Raw genomic sequence first — 21,674 nt, 5'->3', positions numbered from 1 at the left:
AGTGTTTCAGCATGCACTTATACAATCTTGATGCAGATTAGTGGTTGGATCCAAGATTATAGATCAGTCCCTTCATCAGCATTCGGCGCCTAATATGCCTCAGGGACATCTTATGCATTCACAGTTGTATTTCAGGCTTCTAGGCCTTTATACTATCAGCTCCTTCTCGACAAGCCTATGACAAACGCTACATCCCATGCCGATGGATGTTTAGCCATGCACACATCAAATGACCTCCAGCTCATGACAGTTCAGCCTCTTCTTCAGCAGAGCAGAGTATCATACCTGCATATTCGGTCCCAAATTTTCAGCCCCTGGATCACTCTGTCCAGGTCCACTATGCAGTCTTCTATGACCCTGCATCATTTGACAGATATTACTCTAATGCAGCATATCTCACACATTCTTGCAGTTCTTTTGTGTTGGTGACACCCTTGTATGTCACAATCGCCATAGCTACATCAACTAGCAATGATAGGTTGCCATATGTTGTCATTTGTACAGGCCTCTTCTTCAGCAAAGCAGCATATCATACATGCATATTCGGTCCCAGATTTTCAGCATGTAGATCATCTATCCACATCGACTATGCAGTCTTCTATGACCCTGCATCATTTGACAGATATTACTCTACTGCAGCATACCTCACGCATTGATGTCATTTCTCTTGTGTTGGTGACACACCTACCGGATCACACCGCCATAGCTACATCGACTAGCTTCACATCCGGATGCCTCTTCCTCAGAGCAGCTGCACAATCCACGGTGACTTATGACATGTTCAGCACGCAGCCACACACACAATTCTCCATGCAGTCATCTTTCGATTGACCAATCTTTGATCCAGGTGGACTTCACTTTTTGCATATTCCCTTCCTCTCCCTTTTGGCCTACCTTCTGAGTTTCGTTCCCAAAGGCAAAGGATAACCCACAACTTAAAGAGGGGGAAATGCATTGTACTCATTGTACATGCTTCCGCTACGTAGTCACTGTGCTCACATACGCACATACTACTCTGATTTCTTTTCAGTTTTGGATGCTATCATATGCACCAAACGAAATCAAGTCTTGTACATGCACCCTTTTCTTACCCAGTGCAATTTAAGAGGGGGTATTAAAGATAGTGTAAATTGCACTATCTACATAGGACATAGGAACAAACCCTAACCCTAATCCTAAGGGATTCACATGTTCATGTTTATGTTCATGTTCAGTACACTTAGTGTACAGGTAGCTATATCGTGTGCACTCCTCTCTCTCTCCCTCTCTCACTTCCGCTATCAGATGTAACATCATCATAAGAATCTTACAGAAACAGAGGCATCAAGCGGTCAAAAAGATCTAGGGCATCAACAATGGGCTGTTTTTGATAGTCTAGCAAAGGCATAGTGAAAAATTCACATCCTACTTATAAAAACCTTGCCCATGCGGAGCTGATAGAGCTTGTAGCCCTTGCTCTCTCGGCTATACCCAATAGAAATGCATTTGACAACTTTATCATCCAACTTTGTGCATATCTGAGAAGACACATGTACATATGCCAAGCATCCACAAGTCCTCATGTGAGAAATCATGGGCTTATGACCTGTCCAAGCATCATAAAGTGTGATGGTCTTCAATGCCTTTGTGAAATATCTATTCAAAATGTAATTTGCACACGTGAGGGCATCCAACCACAACTTGTTAGGCAAATGCTTGCCTTTCAACATACACCTAGCCATCTCCATGACTCACGTATTCTTTCTCTCAACTAGGGGATTTTGCTACGGAGTGTGAGGCACAGTGACTATGATGTATGCCACATGAGGCCAAAAAATCAGCAAATTCCTTTGACATATACTCACCCCCCCCGATGTATAAATGTGGCCAATTTTCAGCCCTCTTTCATTCTCTACCAAGGCAATGAAATGTATGAAGCATGCAAAAACTTCAGATTTGGATTTCAAGGGGAAAATCCAAGTGTGTCTGGTGAAGTCATCAATGAATGTGACAAAATTAATAAAATCCCGCAAAAGCTGCAACCCGCACGGGTCCACAAACATCACTATGAATCAAATGGAGCTTGTGTTAGGCACCAACTCTCCATCCTTGGGAAATGCAGAACGGTGCATCTTACCAAGCAAGCAAGCTTCACAGGCATGCTTTGAAGGCGTATGCATTTTAGGAAGATGAACAACCATACCATCCTTATGTAACTTCACCAGAGCCACAAAGTTGAGGTGTCCAAATCTCTCATGCCTCAAATGAGTATCTGCCATGGTAGAACAATCAACAGCATAAGCATCTGCATCTACAAGTCCAGCATCATCCAAGCACCTGTCATAGGCATCAAGCCTGTATAGCCCTCTAGTCAATGTCCCCGTCAACACTATGGTAAAGGAAAGGCATGTGTTAGACTGCACACCGAACACCATCAAATAGAACCTAATAGCCACAAGTAGCTATGGCTGAATAGAATCCATGAAGGCTTTCATCATTCATCAAGTATGACATGACAAGTGAAGTACAAACACACACACACACTTGCACCGAGTGCATATGGGATAAGTCCCATAGTGACACGTGGCCACTCGCACTCATATATGACTCACACATGAACTAGTACTAGATCTCCTAGTAGTACACACCAACAGTGAACACATCACATCAACACACTCTTTGGTTATGATATCTCCAACAGGGTCTGCCCCTCAATCCTATCCTTCAAGATAAAGGGTTTTTTAGACTTTATGCTTGGTCCTCAATTTTCCTTTTCACATCCTCATTTTCTACCTTGACTGCTTCCATATTCTCCTCCAAACTCTCCATTTGTGGTGCGCAAGGGCTTCGAGTCTTGATGCTTGGTCCTCAACCATTTTTTCCAGGTCTGTATTGTCTGTTTTAATGGCCTTCAACTCCCCCTAAATTGTGCATGTGACCTGTTGAAGGGCCTTGGGGATTGAGGCCTGCTCCCAATCTTAATGGCATCTTATGTCTGCTCTAGGCATTTCCTCCTTTCCATGCATTTCCACAGGCAGTCCTTTGAATGTGTCCTCATTTTTTATTTATCTATTTTTGTTTGGGGCAGGGGGGCCCTGCTCGTGCTTTCATGCCTCCTCCTCCTCGAGAGCCACATGGCATCCTTAACCACCCTCAGCCTGAGACAGCACAGAAGGGCTTGCCCTAACGTATCTGAAGCACCCGACACATAATCTTCTTGAAACAACCGACTTTGGAGGCACTTGGAGGCACTTGGAGGCGCTTGAAGCAGATGCCCACCAGCAGCACCCAAGCATTGTGCCCAGGAGCACAAGCACCCACTGTGGGGCGTGCTCTGGGGTGCGCTTCGATGGGAGGCAGACGTCAACTATAACAGCAGTGTCTGCACTTGTCACCACAATGTAAATATCCTAAGTCAAAGTACACTTGACCATTTATTTGATCATAATTAAAGAGTTTTATATGTGTTAATTATGGTCAAAAAGTTATTTTAATGGTCAAAGGATTGACTACGGTCAAAGATACTTGACTCTAGTCAAGTAAACCTAACTGCGGTCAGAGAGTGTTGACCTCGATCAACAAGACTTGGCACGCGCCAAGAGGGTTAACCCCGGTTAACCAAGATGTGCCAACTTCGGTTGAAGAGACTTGGCTATAATTAAGGCGCCTTGACCTTTGGTCAAAGCTCTTTAATTATAATCAAGAGTGTTGACTCCGGTCAACCAGAGAATATATATATATTTATTTGTATATATATTTGTTTAGATGTGCACATGTGTTCAGTGGGGACGCCCACCGACTAGGATTAGTCCACAGTGTGTTATTTGCATGCAAAGCGCTAACAATTAATGGGTACCATGGTGGTGCGCTTTAATTAATTGTTGCAGGTACTAGGAAGGATTATTTTTCCTAAGCGAAATGGGAGCCTGACAAGCATCTAGGAGGCGGTTCGTGTGACCGAGAGCTTTGAAGACTCCAGAATGGCCCTTAGTGGCATGTAATAGGATTTAATCTAGATTTTAGACAAGTGGCATGTTGCCAATTTGAATGGAGCTTGAAGCTCTTGTAAAAAAAGGGATTATTCACGTTTTGGTGATATGGAGATTTACGAGATAGCTCTACGCTGAACTTCTGTAACAGATTTTCTTGGATGAATAAAGACCTTCGGGGGGGTCCAGCCCGACGATTTGTCCTGGGCCCTAGTGCATCTTCAGAGAGAGGGAGTGAGGGAGAGCTTTTGAGAGTATAAATCCCGTCGTTTAAGAGTGGTGATATTGAAGCCATAGCTGTCTTTCACCGGTCAGTCTGGTTTTAGCACTTTTGTTCACAGATTTTCTTCCAGCCCTATCAAGAGCCAGTGGAGTGGGAGGGGCTGGGCTGAGGCATTGACAGTTTGGGCTGACCGGAGGGGGCTGGGCAGACACAGAGAGAGAGAGAGAGAGAGAGAGAGAGAGAGAGAGACTGACTGTTAGCAGATGGAGAGTTTGTTAGCTACTCTCTTGTTCAGATAGATGAGCTTTGGCAATCACCTTAGGTCCCTGACATACGACTGGAGGACAGGAGAGGCTGCTAATACAACATCTGGTTCACTCAAAGAAGGGGTAGATCTGCTGGCTGCTGGAGGAGTGCTATTGCTGGCTTGTACTGTGGACTGAGCAGCCAGCTGGGCTGATGCTGTAGAATGAAAGGCTGGAGTGACCACGAATAGGCTCAAGGAGTCCCTGGAACTGGCCCACCAGATCTGGGAGTTGGCAGGCCAGAACTGTTCTGTAAATTGGATTTCTACAGACTAGTTTCAGTCTGTTATAGACCCCGTCTAACTGGTCTCGAAAGAACCGCCAGTTCTATGCCATTTTGCACCTATAAATAGCCCTGAACTGGACTAGGCTCTGCTGCAAGGCCCTGCGCTTGCATTGCTGAGTGGATACTGCTGTTTTCCTCTCTGGTGCTCGTGGACTGCTCCTATGAACCCTGTGACTTCATCTAAAGGTTTGGGAGCCCTTTGGTCAAGGAGATGACCACAGGCGGTTGGATGCCTGTGACATATTCCATTCGCAATTTAAGTGACAGGGGACCATGGGGAGGGGGCCACCGGGAAGGGGGAAAGGGGGGGGGGGGGGGGGGGTGCATGGCTGTAGATGACTCAACCTCAAAGTTTTACGGGGTCTTTGGATGGCAATACATGCTTGCGTTCACCTGCCAAATACATGGCAGCTGAACATGCATAAATTTAGGGGCTCTTGCCTCGTTGCCCTGGTACTTCACATTTCAAGAAAGTGGTTTGCCTCTTCCTCCATGATGGTGCTTCACTGGCAATATAAGATTGAAGACACTAGACTCTGTTAGGAATACGGTTTTGCATGTGTGAATGGAGTTGTAATACACACAACAAGCTGAGGATGACACTGTTTTACAGGTCTCAACCCCCTAATATGCTATTAGTTCTTGAAGTATCTCTTGTTCTGGTCATAACAAGGTCTTCTTAGTAAAGAATAATTTGAGCTCAGGGATAAGAAATTACTCATCTCACAATAGTAATGTATTAAATTCATAAAATTCATAAGTAGCTTGAAAAGGTTTTTGAAAAAGGAGAGTGCAAGGGGGGGGGGGGGGCTCATCCAGTTCAAAAGAGCCATTACCTCATTGCTGTTCAGAGTCATAAAGTAAAAATGTTTCTGACCCCTGAGCGCATACTCTTTCTGGCGTGCTTCATAAGCACCCATGTCAAGAACCTACAAAGGGCATCTCACAAAAGTCATGTCTGTCTAGGGAAAACAAGATCAGATCCCAAACTAGCATCCAGAAGACATCCAAAAAGGTTCTCACCTCTCCAACATATTCAATTATGAAGGTTCCCTTGGGCACATCATCCAAGATTTGTAAGCCAAACCCTTTTTTTCCACAACGGAACCAACCAACTTTGGCATACGACCTTCTCTGGAACTGCCAAGCAAAATAAAGCTTGTTAAGACAAATAGGAACATAGGATATCCTTTTTAAAATCATCACCATAGTAATATCATGTACCTGCTGGTTAGAGCACAAATCACCACAGGGACAAGTCTGAGGCGTGCATTCAATGGTGAGCATGCGATTCAAACATTCATCTCCACATCCAACACCACCATCTTCTGGAGGCACACACTGGCACACCATTACCTGCAGCAGTGTACAAATCCTTCATAATAGAGCCGACTATTATACAGACAACATTCAGACCACATTTTCGTTAAAGGAACATTTAAAGGAAGAGCACTTTTCAAGTAGAGATCTTCGGAATGTAAGGGCTGCTTTCCAATGGCTCAGACCAATATCAGTGACACCTACATAGACCGCCATTAAAACACAATGTTGGTCCATCAGCGAGCCACTACAAGTAGGGGTCATGGAGAATCGTCCTCTCTGAAGCAACAGCATATCTGCGCATGGCCTCAAATTCTATTGAGCAAACAATCCAGCACAATCAGAACCTATGTCGCATATCACGTAACATCATGGTAAATTCATGTTTGTGAGGCCAACCTGCATTGAAAAGTAGCACCCTGAACAGATCTCTCTACAGAAACGCGTCTCTCTCAAATCGGACCAAAATAGCCCTCAACATGATATAGGCCCAATGTGCCTTATTTAAAGGCATTAACCTAAGGGTCCTAACTAAAACAATCATGACTCATCTGTCTATTATCTAACTGTCTAAGATACTATGTCACAAGTCATGCCCTTCACATACCTCAGAATTCTCTTGGCTGAGTTCCAATGGATTTCCTTCGGATCGGCGATATATTGGGATATTGCACCTACAAGTTGCCTGTATAAGATGCCATCTACTCCAAGACTATTCTGATTTCATCAGATACTGGTGAGGCTGAACCTGAGTCAAGGACCGTAGGGAGATGGTTTTATGAAACTATCAAAAAAGGTCAAGTAATTGAAGAACCCTGATAGGCTCAATGTGAGTCATGTATTAATAACCACTAATGGAAGATATAGCCAAGACTGGATGCCAAGGACGATCCAACCATGAAAGGTAGTATCATACAAATAAAACTTGGTAGTTAGTAAAGACTTCCATTGGTAAGAAATGGGCCTATTGGATTAAAATGAAGAGTGATTGGTAAGAAATGGGCCTATTGGATTAAAATGAAGAGTGATACAAGTAAAGCTAGGCTGGTTGCAAAGGGTTATGCCCATAAAGAGAAACATTTGCTTCAGTAGTCAAACATAACTATATCAGATTAATATTAGCCCTTGCCATTCAATATTGCTGGCCTCTTTATCAGACAAACATCAAAACTGCTTTTCTAAACGGTGATACAAAAGAGGACTAGACGTGGGTTCGAAGGTTAAAGGCAATGAGAAAAAGGTCCGTAAACTATGAAAATCTTTGTATGGCTTACCTTCTGCTTGTTATTCAAAAATTAATAAACATTTCCGTGGAAAGGGGGCTTCAATAAGAGTTGATCAATCTATAATCTGCAAACAAGGCATGATGACAAAGGCAATATAGTTCTCATTGTCTTATACATTGATGACATTGTCATCATTGGTACTACTAAGGAACTAATGAAACATGCCAAACAGGAGGTGAACAAAATATTTGATATGAATGTCCTTGGCTTAGGCATTGCTGTTTGGTCTGAAGGGACCAAGATAAAATGACCATATTCCAAACCAAGTGTAAGAATGAAATCCACAAAGGGTTTTGAATGAAGCATTGTAAGCCACCAATGAATCTAGGTGAGATTGTTTTGATAAGGTTTTTCAACAACAGGTTGTTCAAATTCTCTCTCTACGACCTACTCACTACGATGTAATCATGTTGCAAAGTGTATCTAATTCCTCGTTCATCAGAGATGACACCCCTACTAGTGATGATATCACATGCTTTGAGATTCTAAATCATGTAGGCCTTGTGATCATCACTATAGCCAACAAATATACCTTTATCTGATTTATCATTCAATTTCCTTCCATTGGGCATTAAGGATACGAGTATAAGTTCAGCCAAATATACTTAGGTGATCTATTTTAGTCTTTACACCTATAAAGGCCTCTTCAGGAGTTTTATTTAGTCTAGCCTTCGTAGCACTCCACTTATGAAAGCACGTGGCTGTATTTACTGCTTCATCCCATGATTAGTTTGGTAGAGGGATTTCAGCATACTCCTGGTTTTCTCACCTTAGATAAAGGTTCATGCACTCAGCGACACCGTTTTGCAGGGTGCATGACAAGTAGAGTGTTGTCTTTCAATGCCCTCCTCTTTATAGGATTCAATAAATTATGCTAACTTATATTCTCTCCCTTTATTTGATCTGAGAGCTTTAACACGCTTGCCACTCTGATTTTCAACCAACTTACGGGTATCAGACTTTTCCTTCAAGAAGTACACCCATGTCTTCCTAGGATAATCGTCTAGAAATAAATCTTACCTGCTACTGACTTGGGACATTCACAAGACCAGATAGGTCAAAATGTATTAGCTCAAGGATATCTTTTTTTCTTGAAACTTTCTTCAGAAACTTTTCAAAGCTGTGCTTTCCCATGACACATCCTTTTCAAATTTCTTCTCCATTCCCTCAACCATTGACAGCTTTCCCAAGCTGTTTGGCAGCCTTTTGAGGCCTCATTCTTGCTGATTTGCTCAGTTTTTGAGGTTTTCTACACACCTGTGAGGACCTGTGACCTCTTGGAGCATTTCGTCGCGGGAACTCCACTTTTGGCGCAGGAAATCAATTTTTTGGAGCCTGTTCTGCTGAACTCGATGCATTTATTGCACTCAGCTGCTGTACAGAATTCCGTACCCTTGTACAAACTGTACGTATTTCCACGCTTGCACTTAAAGCTGCTGCGCCTGTGTACGGGCATGTACAGATCTGCTGTACGGTATTCTGAGGCGGCACGGACCTACAGTCAAGGCATTTATTGCTGTACGGATCCCATACATGCCATAAATGCTTGTACCGGTCTGTCCGGCCAGGGCATGATATTTCTAAATGCAGAAAGTGGATTGCATCTGAAAAGAAGAAGAAAGAGTCTGGTCTTGCAGTATCTAGTTCTTCTAATGCAGAAGATCGACATGAGTCTGCTAATTTTGCACAAGACCAGCATTGGGCTTTCTTGGTTACATGTCAGTATAATCCTGATGTCCATGATGCTTGCATGGCAGTTTCAGATGTTCATGATGTCTAGTTCTTTGATAGTGGTGCTAGCAAGCACATCACTTCCTGCAGGAGGTTATTCAGCTCATTAGAGCACACATCTAAGGGGGGCAATGTCACATGTGCCAATAATGCATCATATACCGTTAAAGGTATTAGGCAAGTTGCTCTTACTTCTATCTCTGGTGGTGTTGTCACTCTAGAGAATGTGCTTTATGTTCCAGGCATTCGCAAGAACCTCATTTCTATTTCAGCCATAGCTACATGTAGCTTTCAGATTCTTTTTTATGGTGTTAGTGTGCAGTGTAAGATGCTACACATGCATTTACCATGGCCTTGACTGGCACATTAACTAGAGGTCTTGCTTATGACAGATGTTTGAACGATGATGCTACACTTGCAGATGCACATGCCTTTGCTCTTGATTCTACCATGGCAGATACTCATTTGTGCCATGAGAAATTTGGCCACCTTAACTTTGGGGCTTTCGTGAAGTTATATAAGGATGGTATGGTTGTTGATCTTTCCAAAATGCATATGCCTTCGAACCATGTTTGTGAACCATGCTTGCTTGGTAAGATGCACCGTGCTAAGTTTCCCAAGTATGGGAGAGTTGGTGCCTCACGCAAGCTTTATCCGGTTCATAGTGATGTTTGTGAACCCATGCAGGTTGCAGCTCTTGGGGACTTCTATTATTTTGTCACTTTTATTGATGACTTCACAACGTTCAAGAGTTTGCTGTTTTTTTTGCTTCACATGCTATAGGATGGCCACGAGGTTTGGACACCTCAATTTTGGAGCCCTCGTGAAGTTATATAAGGAAAATATGGTTGATCTTCCCAAAATGCATATGCCTACCAAACATGTTTGTGAACCATGCTTGCTTGGTAAGATGCACTGTGCTGCGTTTCCCAAGGATGGGAGAGTTGGTGCTTCACCCAAGCTTTATCTGGTTCATAGTGATGTTTGTGGACCCATGAGGGTTGCAGCCCTTGGGAGGTTCTACTATTTTGTCACTTTTATTGATGACTTCACCAAGTACACTTGGATTTTCGCCTTGAAATCCAAATCAAAAGTTTCTTCATGCTTCAAGTACTTTATTGCCTTGGCTGAGAATGAGAGTGGGCTGCACATTGCTCACCTTAATACAGACAAGGAGGGTGAAAACATGTTACAGGAGTTTGCTGTTTTTTTGGCAACAGAATCCCGTGGCTGAGCGGAAAAATAGGTCAGTGATGGAGATGGCCACGTGCATGTTGAAAGGCAAACATTTGCCTAACCACAACTTGCCTAACAAGTTGTTGCGATCATTGTGAGAAAGAAGGAGAGCGAGAGTGAGCTGAACATAGGTCACTCAATAGTGGACTGAATGAAGTGAGTACAAAAGAGAGATGAGGGCTTTTGTCTAAGTGACAAACCCTATCTAATCACTAACCGTAGTTAGGGATTAGACTATGGTTAGGGGAAAAACCTCTAAGAGGGAAAAGTGCCCCTAACCCAGTTATTACATTACATTGGCCACTGCCTAGAATATAACAATAATTCTAACACCCCCCTACAGTGCCAATGTGGTGTACAAGGTAGTGATCAATCACCAAAAGGAGATAAGTTTAGGGCACTATGAAATGCCTCAAACTTCTCACGTGGAAGTGCTTTGGTGAAGATGTCTGCAACATTGTCATGTGTTGACACATAGATCATACTGATCTCCCCTGCATGCAACTTCTCTCTGACATAATGATAATGAACCTCAATGTGCTTCGTGCAAGCATGAAACACATGATTCTTTGCCACTGCTATAGCACTCTGTGTTAGAATTATTAATATATTCTAGGCAGTGGCCAATGTAATGTAATAACTAGGTTAGGGGCACTTTTACCTCTTAGAGGTTTTTCCCCCTACCCACAGTCTAATCCCTAACTACAGTTAGTGATTAGATAGGGTTTTGTCACTTAGACAAAAGCCCTCATCTCTCTCACTTCATTCAGTCCACTATTAAGTGACCTATGTTCAGCTCACTCTCGCTCACTCCCCTGCAGTGCCAATGTGGTGTACAAGGTAGTGATCAATCACCAAAAGGAGATAAGTTTAGGGCACTGCGAAATGCCTCAAACTTCACACGTGGAAGTGCTTTGGTGAAGATGTCTGCAACATTGTGATCTCCCCTGCATGCAACTTCTCTCTGACAGAATGATAATGAACCTCAATGTGCTTCGTGCGAGCATGAAACACAGGATTCTTTGCCACTGCTATAGCACTCTGTGTTAGAATTATAAATATATTCTAGGCAGTGGCCAATGTAATGTAATAACTGAGTTAGAGGCACTTTTCCCTCTTAGAGGTTTTTCCCCCTAACCACGATCTAATCTCTAACTACAGTTAGTGATTAGATAGGGTTTTGTCACTTAGACAAAACCCTTATCTGTTTCCTTGTACACATACTTCATTCACTTCACTTCAGTTGACATTTTGGAAGTGAACTACGTTCAGCTCACTCTCCATTTTGCTCCCTCTTGCTCTCTCGCATTTTCTCACATTTGGTATCAGAGCACTTCCTTCCCGCTCCCAACCTCTTGCTTCCCGCTCCCGCATTTCTGCTCCATCGCCAAGCTTCAGCTCCCGGTCGTCCATACAACTCCATCTCGCTCGTACAGCCCGTACAATTGTACGGATTCCGTACCGCGCTTGACTCCGCCCGTGCACCTGTGCATTCTACCCGTACAGTCCACACAACTGTACGAATTTTCGTACTGTGTGTCAATTTCATCCGTACAACCATCCGTACAGTTCCATACTACGCGTCAGATTCGTTCGTACACTTTCATGTGGCCGTCTGTACAATTCTGTACTTTGCGCCAGTTTCGTTCGTACAATCCGTACAAATTCTGTACATTTCTGTACTTGCATACTTTTACAGGCTGAAGGTGTCTGGTGTCCGGTGTTTGCAGGCATGGTTCATTTGCTAGCTCAGTTGTGCATTCATCCATTGTTTGGCTTCGATTTTGGAAGCACATTTGAAGCTTTAGCAGACATTGCAATAAATTTGCAAGTTTTGGAGAATTTTGGGCCTTTTTGCAATTGCACTGCAATCTGTATGTGAAATTTGGTGCTTTTGCAAGCACAATGCAATTTGTGCAACATTTGGGGCTTTCAGATCATTTGCCCTCTTTTGTATGCAATTTCTCGCAAGAAATTGGGGCTTTTGCATTTGGGTTGCAATTTTGCATGTCAAAGAGCATTTTGGAAGTTTGCAAGCAGTTCTGGACTCGGTACGAGTCCATTTGCAGACTTTTGCCACTTTTTGCAGATTCTATTTGCAGATTTTTTGGGCATTCAACAGAGCATTGAAGTGCATTTTGAGCCTTTGATAGGCTATGACAGTATTTGTCACTGTGGGCAGATTTTCTTCGCAGACTTTACTTATGCATTTGACATCCCAAAAAGGGATTTTACTTGGCCAATTTGCTGTGTTTTTTGAGATTATCTAGTGAAAATGGCTCAGAACAACCCCAATGAGGTGTTCGGAGTTCTCACACAAGAGGATAAGTTGCATGGCACCAACTACTCCTTGTGGAGTTTCATGGTTCGCAATATCTTGGTTGGTAGACATCTTTAAGATTATGCCAATGAAGATGAAGCAAGACCAGATACAACGGCTACACCTGTCACTCCTGCAGCTGGAGGTAGGGGTAGAGGTGCAAATGCGGCACAGGTAGTTGGAGCAGCCGCTCCAGGAGCTCCCACAGCAAAGTAGAAAAGATGGGACTCTAGAAATGCACAAGCTCTTTCAGTGATTTCTCTCTTTGTCAAGAGGTTCATTATACCTCACATTCGGTCATGCAAGACATCTATGGCAGCTTGGGAGATACTAGAGAGTATGTTTGCAGCAAGAAATGATGCCAAAGTTTCCTTTCTGAAGCGAGAGCTTTCCCATATGCATATGGATGAGGGAGACTCCATGAATTCTCACCTCACAAAGCTCCAAGACTTGAGGGAACAGTTGCTGAATATTGATGAAGCCATTCCGGATTCAGAGATGATCACAACCACTCTGAACTCTCTTCCTGAGTCGTATCTCGGTTTCCACACCACTGAATTTGTCATTGAGGGGGGTCAGCAATCCTCTCTCTTTTCACGAGTCGGTAGGACTTTTGTTGCAAGAGGAGCAGACACACAGAAATATGGCAACCCGGGCTGGCGAGCATGCCATGCTCTCCAAGTTCTAGCGCAAGGGTAAAGGGCATCAAAAGCCACATGCCAATCAGCCCGCACATCAGCATAAAGCTGATTCAGGACAGCCCTCTTATAAGGCAAAGGGTGATGTAGATACGCAGAAAAAGAAGGGCATTTGTCATTATTGCAAGAAGCCAGGTCATTATATTGGAGAATGCAAGAAGCACATAGCCAAAGAGCAGAAAAGGGACTCGGGTATGGCTGTGTAAGATGCATCAGCTCCACATTCTCATGATGGGAAAGATGTTGCAAGCCAACTTTGTGGAAGAGCACTATCCCTTTCTGTCTTGCACTTCAGACTTTTCCGTGGGTAGTTCAGATGCTACAGGCACTAATGATGATGACCCATATGCCTTTTTGACTTGCAGCTATGATCCTTCAAAGGATGCATGCTCTCTCACTGTCAATGAGACACTAAATACTTGGTATTTTGATAGCGATGCTTCAAAGCACATCACTTCCAAGAAGAGTCTCTTTGTATCTCTGCATCCTCCACCCACCAAAAAGAAGGTGACTTGTGCAAATAATTCTTCTTATTCAGTGTGTGGAGTGGGAGACATTATTCTCACATCCACTGATGGCACAGATTTCAGAATTTCAGATGTTATCTATGTGCCATGCATAAAGAAGAATTTGCTTTCAATGTCCCCACTCAATAGAGGAGGATTTTTTGTTGTTTTTTATGATGACAAGTGCGCAGTCAAAGACAAAGAGAATGACTATGCTTTGATGTTGTCTGGTACTTTGTGTCGGGGTCTTTTTCAGCTTGATCTATCTGAAAAAAGATCCGATCTTGCATTATCAGTGAGCACTCCCACTACTGCGATGCAGAATGCGGAGTTATTGCATGCCAAGTATGGGCACATGAGCTATGGCAGCTTAATGACACTTTTCATGCATGTGAAGGTTGCATCCTTGGCAAGATGCATAGACTTCCCTTGAAGAAGGATGGTGCAGTGAAAGCTACACGAAATTACAGTTTATTCACAGTGATGTCTGTGGTCCCATGAGGGCACCTTCTTTTGGGGGTTATCTCTATTTTGTTACATTCATAGATGACTTCACAAACTACACTTGGGTCTATGGTCTCAAGGCAAAATCAGAAGTATTTATGCATTTCAAACACTTTGTGGCTATGGTTGAGAATGAGACACGACTGCAGACACTCCGCACAGATCGAGGGGGAGAGTATATGTCTCATGAATCTGAGGCATTTTTGAAGGAGAAAGATATCACGCATCAGCTTACGATGACGCTTACACCTCAACAGAATGGCAAAGCTGAGCGGAAGAATCGCACTGCCATGGAGATGGATACATGCATGCTTACAAGTAGAAGTTGCCTCACAGGTTTTGGCTTGAAGGCCTCATATGTGCCAACTACATTTTGAATCAGGCTGCTAGAAAAGCTTTGAAGACAATCACTCCCTATGAGGCATGGCATGGGAGAAAGCCTTCGGTGACCATTTCAGAGTTTTTAGTTGTGTTGCATATGCCCACATGCCTATGGAGTTAAGACACAAGTTGTCAAATAAGGCACTTAAATGCATTTTTGTGGGCTATAGTTCACAAAGCAAAGGCTATCGTCTCTACAATCTTGCTACACGCAAGATTTTTGTTAGTAGAGATGTTATATTCTCTGAAAATTGAGCACATACACATGCTGAACTTTCAGATTCCAGCTTCTTCAGATGATGTGTTTGAGGTGATGCTTCCTATAGCATTTGGTTCGCCCGCTGAAACTCAGAATTTACAGCAACCTCCTCAGATCCACATGCCCCGATTCAGCCACCGGCTGATTTTGTACCACCTCAGGGTGTGGATGAAGTTGTCAGGCAAGAGATTCAAGAGATACACACATCCAAAACAATCCCGAATTGGTTGCTTCAGACTCTCAGGGAGAGTAGGCTTGAGGCCCCATTGCCTGGCAGGACTCGTAGTACAGTAAGGCACGCAAGGGGAGCTCTTTCAGTTGAGACAGCTTATGCATGGACTCTTCTTGATGAAGAGGAGCCTGACTCTTTTGAAGAAGCAAAGGATAATGTGCATTGGATGCATGCCACGCACAATGAGTTGCAGTCCATTGAGAAAAATCAGACTTGGGATGTTTTGGATTTGCCACCAGGTAAGCATGCCATTGGTACCAAGTGGGTTTTCAAGGTAAGAAGAAAGCCAGATGGGTCTATTGACAGGTACAACGTACGGCTGGTTGCCAAAGGCTATGCACAGAAGAAGGTCATAGATTATGAGGAGACTTTTGCTCCTACATCCCGGATGACCACCATACAGTCAGTTATTGCAATGGCTTCAAATTTTGTGTGGAAGGTCCATCAGTTGGACATAGAAACAGCTTTCCTTAATAGGGACTTGCAGGAAGAGGTTTATGTCAAGCAACCTCCTAGATTTGAACTTTTTGGCAATGCACTTCAGGTATGCAAGCTTAACAAAGGTTTATATGGGCTGAAACAAGCCCACGTGCATGGTATGCCAAGATATGTGCATTCCTAGCAAGTAGGGGATTACACAATAGTCCTACGGAAAGCACCCTCTACATCAAGAAGTATGGGGAGGATATTTTGGTCATCATTCTTTATGTAGATGACATGTTGCTCACGGGGTCAAATGAGGATATAATTGTAGATTTCAAAGCTGAGTTGAAAGCTGAATTTGACATGACAGACTTGGGTATGTTAAATTTTTATTTGGGGATCCAATTTTATACAAGACGAGCGTGGCATCGTTATGTTTCAATCCAAGTATGTGCAGAAACTATTGGATAGGTTCAACATGCAAGATTGTAAGCCTATTGCCACTCCCATGGAGCCAGGGCTGAAGCTTACTAAGTATTATGTTGGTGAATCAGTGGATGTCACACTTTACAGCTAGGCTGTTGGATGCCTCATATATGTGTGCAATACGAGGCCCGATATTCAGTATGCAGTATCTTATGCACACCCCAAAGACAACACATTGGCAGGCTATAAAACGCATCTTCAGATATTTGCAAGGCACAAAGTCTTTTGGCTTGATGTTTCCCAGGAGGGGTGACTCGCAGATGCGTGCTTACAGTGATTCAGATTGGGCTGGAAACTATGATACCAGGCAGTCCACTAGTGGTAATTGTTTCTTTTTGGGCGACGCTTGCATTTCTTGGCTGAGCAAGAAGCAATCTACAGTGGCTACTTTCTCATGTGAAGCTGAGAACATGGCAACTTTCAGAGCGACAGTTGAGTGTGTTTGGCTACGACGTTTATTCACTGATCTTCGTCTCATATTGGAGAGTCCTCCTCCTATTCTCACTAATAGTCAGAGTGCTATTGCAGTGGCAAAGAATCATGTGCCTCATGCTCGCAAGAAGCACATTGAGGTTCAATATCATTATGTCGAAGAGAAGTTACATGCAGGGGAGATCAGTACGATCTCTGTGTCAACACATGACTACCAAAGCACTTCCACGTGAGAAGTTTAAGGCATTTCGCAGTGCCCTAAACTTATCTCCTTTTGGTGATTGATCACTACCTTGTACACCACATTGGCACTATAGGGGGGTGTTAGAATTACTAATATATTCTAGGCAGTGGCCAATGTAATGTGATAAGTGAGTTAGGGGCACTTTATCCTCTTAGACGTTTTTCCCCTTGACCACGTGTGAGGGAAAGAGAGGGGGTGGAACGTTAGGAGAGGGAGACACACGAAGTGTGGGTGTGTAAAAGTGTTGAGCCACACCACAAACTCAAAGGTTTTATTAGGATTAGGGATTCACCCTATGACTGTCTTAAGACAGTCATAGGGGTCATAACTTTTAAAGGGTGGCAATGTGCCTTTACCCCAACAGCCTCCCACCTAAAGGCCAATGTGCCTAAAGAGGAGAAAAGAATAAAAATTACAGCAATATACAGTTACTGTATACAAGACCATAAAATAAGAATGGTCTCATCCTAATCCCATGATGTGGCGACAATGTGCAAACCGCTCTGTAGGCAAGCTCTTAGTGAGCAAATCTGCAGGATTATCATCAGTATGCACCTTCACAAGCTCAAGTCGCTTGTCTTCCAGTACCTCCCTGATGAAATGGTATTTCACATCTATGTGCTTGGTCTTCTTATGAAAGACCGGATTCTTTGCCAACATGATAGCACTCTGACTATCACAATGCAAAACTGGCATATCTCCTGTAATGCCCAAATCTCCCACCAGCCGAGTAAGCCATATTGCTTCCTTGCAAGCCTCAGTGGCTGCAACATATTCAGCTTCAATGGTTGACAGTGCAATGCATTTCTGCAACCGAGACACCCATGATATAGGACCTCCTGCAAATGTGAAAATATAACCGGTAGTAGACTTCCGGTTATCTGCATTTCCTGCATAGTCTGAATCTGTAAAACCATGCACCAATATATCCTGCCTACCATAGCATATGCACAAGTCTTTGGTACCTTTGAGATACCTCAAGACGCCTTTCACTGCTTCCCAGTGCCGCTTGCCTGGATTTGCCATATACCTGCTGATGACTCCCACCGCAAAAGCAATATCCGGACGAGTGGCAACCATGGCATACATCAAAGAACCAACTGCAGATGCATACGGAACCTTGGCCATCTCAGCCTTATCATCATCTGATCTGGGGCTGTCCTTACTGCTGAGTTTTAAATGAGGAGGCAACGGGGTACTAATAGACTTCCCCCCCTCCATGTTAAACCTCTACAGTACCTTGCCAATGTACTCTTCCTGTGACAGAAACAAAAGTCCCTTAGACCTGTCACGAGTAATCCGCATACCTAGTATGTGATTTGCATCACCCAAGTCTTTCATGTCAAAAGACTTATGTAGTTGCTTCTTCAAAGCAATGATCTCCTGCTGAGATTTGCTGGCAATCAGCATGTCATCCACATATAGAATGAGTAGCATCAAATTGCCATCCTTTGCCCGTTTGGTGTACAAGCAGTGATCGGTCTCACACCTATGATACCCTTGGGACTGCATGAAGGCATCAAACTTCTTGTACCATTCTCTTGGCGCCTGCTTGAGTCCATACAAGCTCCTCTTGAGCTTACACACAAGCTGCTCTTTCCCTTTAACAGCATATCCCTCTGGCTGACTCATGTAGATCTCATCATGGAGATCTCCGTGAAGAAAAGCAGTCTTCACATCCATCTGACATAAATCCATGTCCTCATGAGCAACAAGAACTAACACTGCTCTCAAAGTAGTCATCTTGACTACAGGGGAAAAGATCTCATCAAAGTCAATGCCCTTCTCCTGCTTAAATCCCTTGGCAACCAATCTAGCCTTATACCTCAGTAAAGCATTTGAATCCACTTTGACTTTGTAAACCCACTTGCATGGCAAAACCTTTCTGCCTGCAGGTAGCTGCACCAAGTCCCATGTATCATTTTGAAGTAGGGAGTCCATTTCTGACTGCATGGCTTTCTCCCACTTCCTTTTCTCTGTTCTTCCCATAGCTTCCCTGAAGCTGGAAGGCTCACCACAATCTGTCAGCATGATAAAATCAGCCACATTATTGGCTCCTGGAACAAACCTGTCAGGAGGTCGTCGTACACGGGTGCTCCTCCTAACAAAATGCTCCGTATTAGGCTGCTGTCTAGCCTGTTCGTCATGCATGACGGGTGGCTGTACCACCATATTTGGCTGTTCTACAGCGCCATTTGCTGGCATATCCAGTGGTGCATCATTGGCAAAATTGTCTGGCTGATTTTCAGCCTGTATACCCTCTTGAACAGGGTTATTTACAGCAGCCTGCTGCTGCATATTAATGGGCATTCTTTGCTGTCCGACATCATCATAAACAACCCTCATGTATTCCACAGGTTGCATGGGTTCTTTGTGTAAACTATCCTCTTTAAAGATGATGTCATTGCTGCGTATAATCTTCCGTTTGACAGGATCCCATAACCTGTACCCCATTTCACCTTCGTCACCGTAACCCATGAAGATGCATCTGAAAGACTTTGGCTCCAGTTTGGTGCGCAGTTCTTTGCGTACATGAGCAAAGCACTCGCAGCCAAACACACGTAAGTGCTTATATGAAGGTGGCTTGCCAGACCACACCTCTTCTGGCACTTTCAACTCCAAAGCCTTGTTCGGCGACCTGTTAATTAGGTGAACTGCTGTTTGCACGGCTTCTGCCCAAAAGCCATGGGGCAATGCAGCATAAGACAACATACATCGAACTTTCTCCTGAATAGTTCGATTCATCCGCTCACTCACACCATTTTGAGATGCATTATGAGGGGCTGTGAGTTCCTGTTTAATGCCCTTAGCTTCGCATAACTGTACAAAAGCATGTGACACATACTCACCCCCATTATCGGATCTGAGGCATTCCAGCCTGCGTCCTGTCCGATTCTCAACCTGAGCGACAAACTTCTTGAAAGCATCTAAGGCATCGCTCTTATGCTTCAAGAAATAGACCCACACTTTGCGTGTGGCATCATCAATAAAAGTAATGAAATACTTTGCACCCCCTAGTGATAGCTGTGGCATCTCACACAAATCAGTGTGCACTAGATCAAGCGGTGCTCTATTCTGGGGAGTTCTCCTCTTATGAGGAGTCATAGAATGCTTTCCAAAAATGCAATGATCACAAGTAGGCAAATCTGAAAATGAAAGAGACGGCAGATAACCCAAACGTGACAGTTCTTGCATTCCTTTAACGGACATGTGTCCCAACCGGCTATGCCACAATGAAACCTTCGGCAGCTTGGTTATGGCAACAACATGATTACCTACACTGGAAACATAAAGAGGGTACAAGGTATCACTCTTATAACCCTCAGCCACTACAACCTGGCCATCAGTAATCACCCATTTGGAATCCCCAAATGTGGTGTGGTAACCACTGTCATCCAACAAGCCAGTGCTAATCAGATTTTTCTTGGTTTGCGGCACATGGCGAACACCATCAAGCATAAATATGCGTCCGTCAAGGAATACTATCTGTATACTGCCAATCCCTGCAATCTGACATGCATAGTTGTTCCCAAGGTGAACAACTCCATGAGTACCTGTGTAGGAAGTAAACCACTCCCTATGAGGCGTAACATGAAAAGAAGCACCTGAATCCAAGAGCCAGGTGTGCATGTCATGGCCATCAACAACCAATGTATGTGCAATTACAGCAGAAGAACATAATACATCATGTCTATCACTGTCACTGTCCTCTGCTGCAACATTCACTGCATCCAAGTCATCTGCCTTGGCCTTGCCTTGGCCTTTGCTTCCACTGCCTGCATCCTTTGTCTCAGCCTTCTTGGCTTTCTGATCCCGTATAAACTTGAAGCACTTAGACTTCACATGTCCCTTCTTGCCACAGTAAAAGCATTCAATATCCTTTTTGCCACGGGAATGACTGCGGGATTTGGACTTGCCAGCAGATCTCCCCTTCTGCTGAGTCCTACCTCTTTCCTGTACCTGCAAAGCATTGGAAGACTTGCTGCCCATATTATTCTTCCTGCTCATCTCCTCCATAAGGAGAGAGCTCTCCACATCAGCATACATAAGAGTGACATTTAAATTTGACAGAGTGGTCTTGAAAGTGTCCCAACTCTCAGGGAGGGTACACAACAAGAAAGTAGCCTTGAACTCCTCATCAAGGTTCAATCCCTGTGCGATAAGCTGTGTAAAGATGGCATTGAACTCACTCAAGTGTGAGGTCATAGCTGTACCTTCCTTCATGCGAAGGTCGACAAGCTTTTTCAACCAATAAACCTTACTGGCTGAGCTCTTTTGGGCATACAACTCTTCTAGCCTCTGCCATAGGCCATAAGAGGTCTTTTCAGCCTGAACATTGAACACAAGAGAATCAGTGAGAGTAAGCATGATAGCTGCCCTTGCGGACAAATCAAGCTCCTCCCACTCATCATCTGCCATCCCAGATGGCTTGACACCCTTCACCCTTATGGGCTTAGAAATCTTCTTTAGCAGAAGTACATTCAAACACTGTTCTGCCCATAATGCATAATTGTGTGCCCCTTCCAATTTCTTTATGTTCAGTATTGAGGATTCACTTCCCCCTGATGCCATATCAGACAAGGAAAGTGCCTGACTCCCTGTAAGTCAAAAAATGACTAAATAAAATTCTGATTTCTCAGAAAACCTGCTCTATCAAGAGCCAGGAGCACTCACAATAGTGCTGTTTTTTACTGTCAAAAAATCTGCAGCAAAACAGAAAATTTTCCCTCCAGTCACTGTACCTTCTGACACACTGTACCGTGCTCAAATAGGCATAAAACAGTAACTACAGAATGCTGCAGCTGTTCCACAAGTGTTTTATCAGTGCATCATC

General features: G+C 43.7%; 1 protein-coding gene across 1 annotated transcript in view; it reads right to left on the bottom strand.

Annotated features, from left to right (window-relative positions):
- Positions 1-21,674, bottom strand: part of EFS (histone-lysine N-methyltransferase) — a 109,660-nt gene that overhangs the window by 69,087 nt on the left and 18,899 nt on the right. The window contains exons 5-7 of the mRNA XM_087384421.1: positions 6,007-6,138; positions 5,806-5,922; positions 5,619-5,711 (exon numbers count right to left, since the gene is read on the bottom strand). Of these exons, the coding sequence (XP_087240547.1) occupies positions 5,619-5,711; positions 5,806-5,922; positions 6,007-6,138 (342 nt within the window). The remainder of the gene's footprint in view (positions 1-5,618; positions 5,712-5,805; positions 5,923-6,006; positions 6,139-21,674) is intronic.

This window comes from Dipteris shenzhenensis, chromosome 14, assembly GCF_047967505.1.
Source record: "Dipteris shenzhenensis isolate YYH24624 ecotype China chromosome 14, Dip_SZ_1.0, whole genome shotgun sequence".
In the NCBI taxonomy this organism is placed as follows: domain Eukaryota; kingdom Viridiplantae; phylum Streptophyta; class Polypodiopsida; order Gleicheniales; family Dipteridaceae; genus Dipteris; species Dipteris shenzhenensis.
The sequence above is the reverse complement of the archived record's forward strand: the minus strand, read 5'-3'. Positions and strand labels throughout refer to the sequence as shown.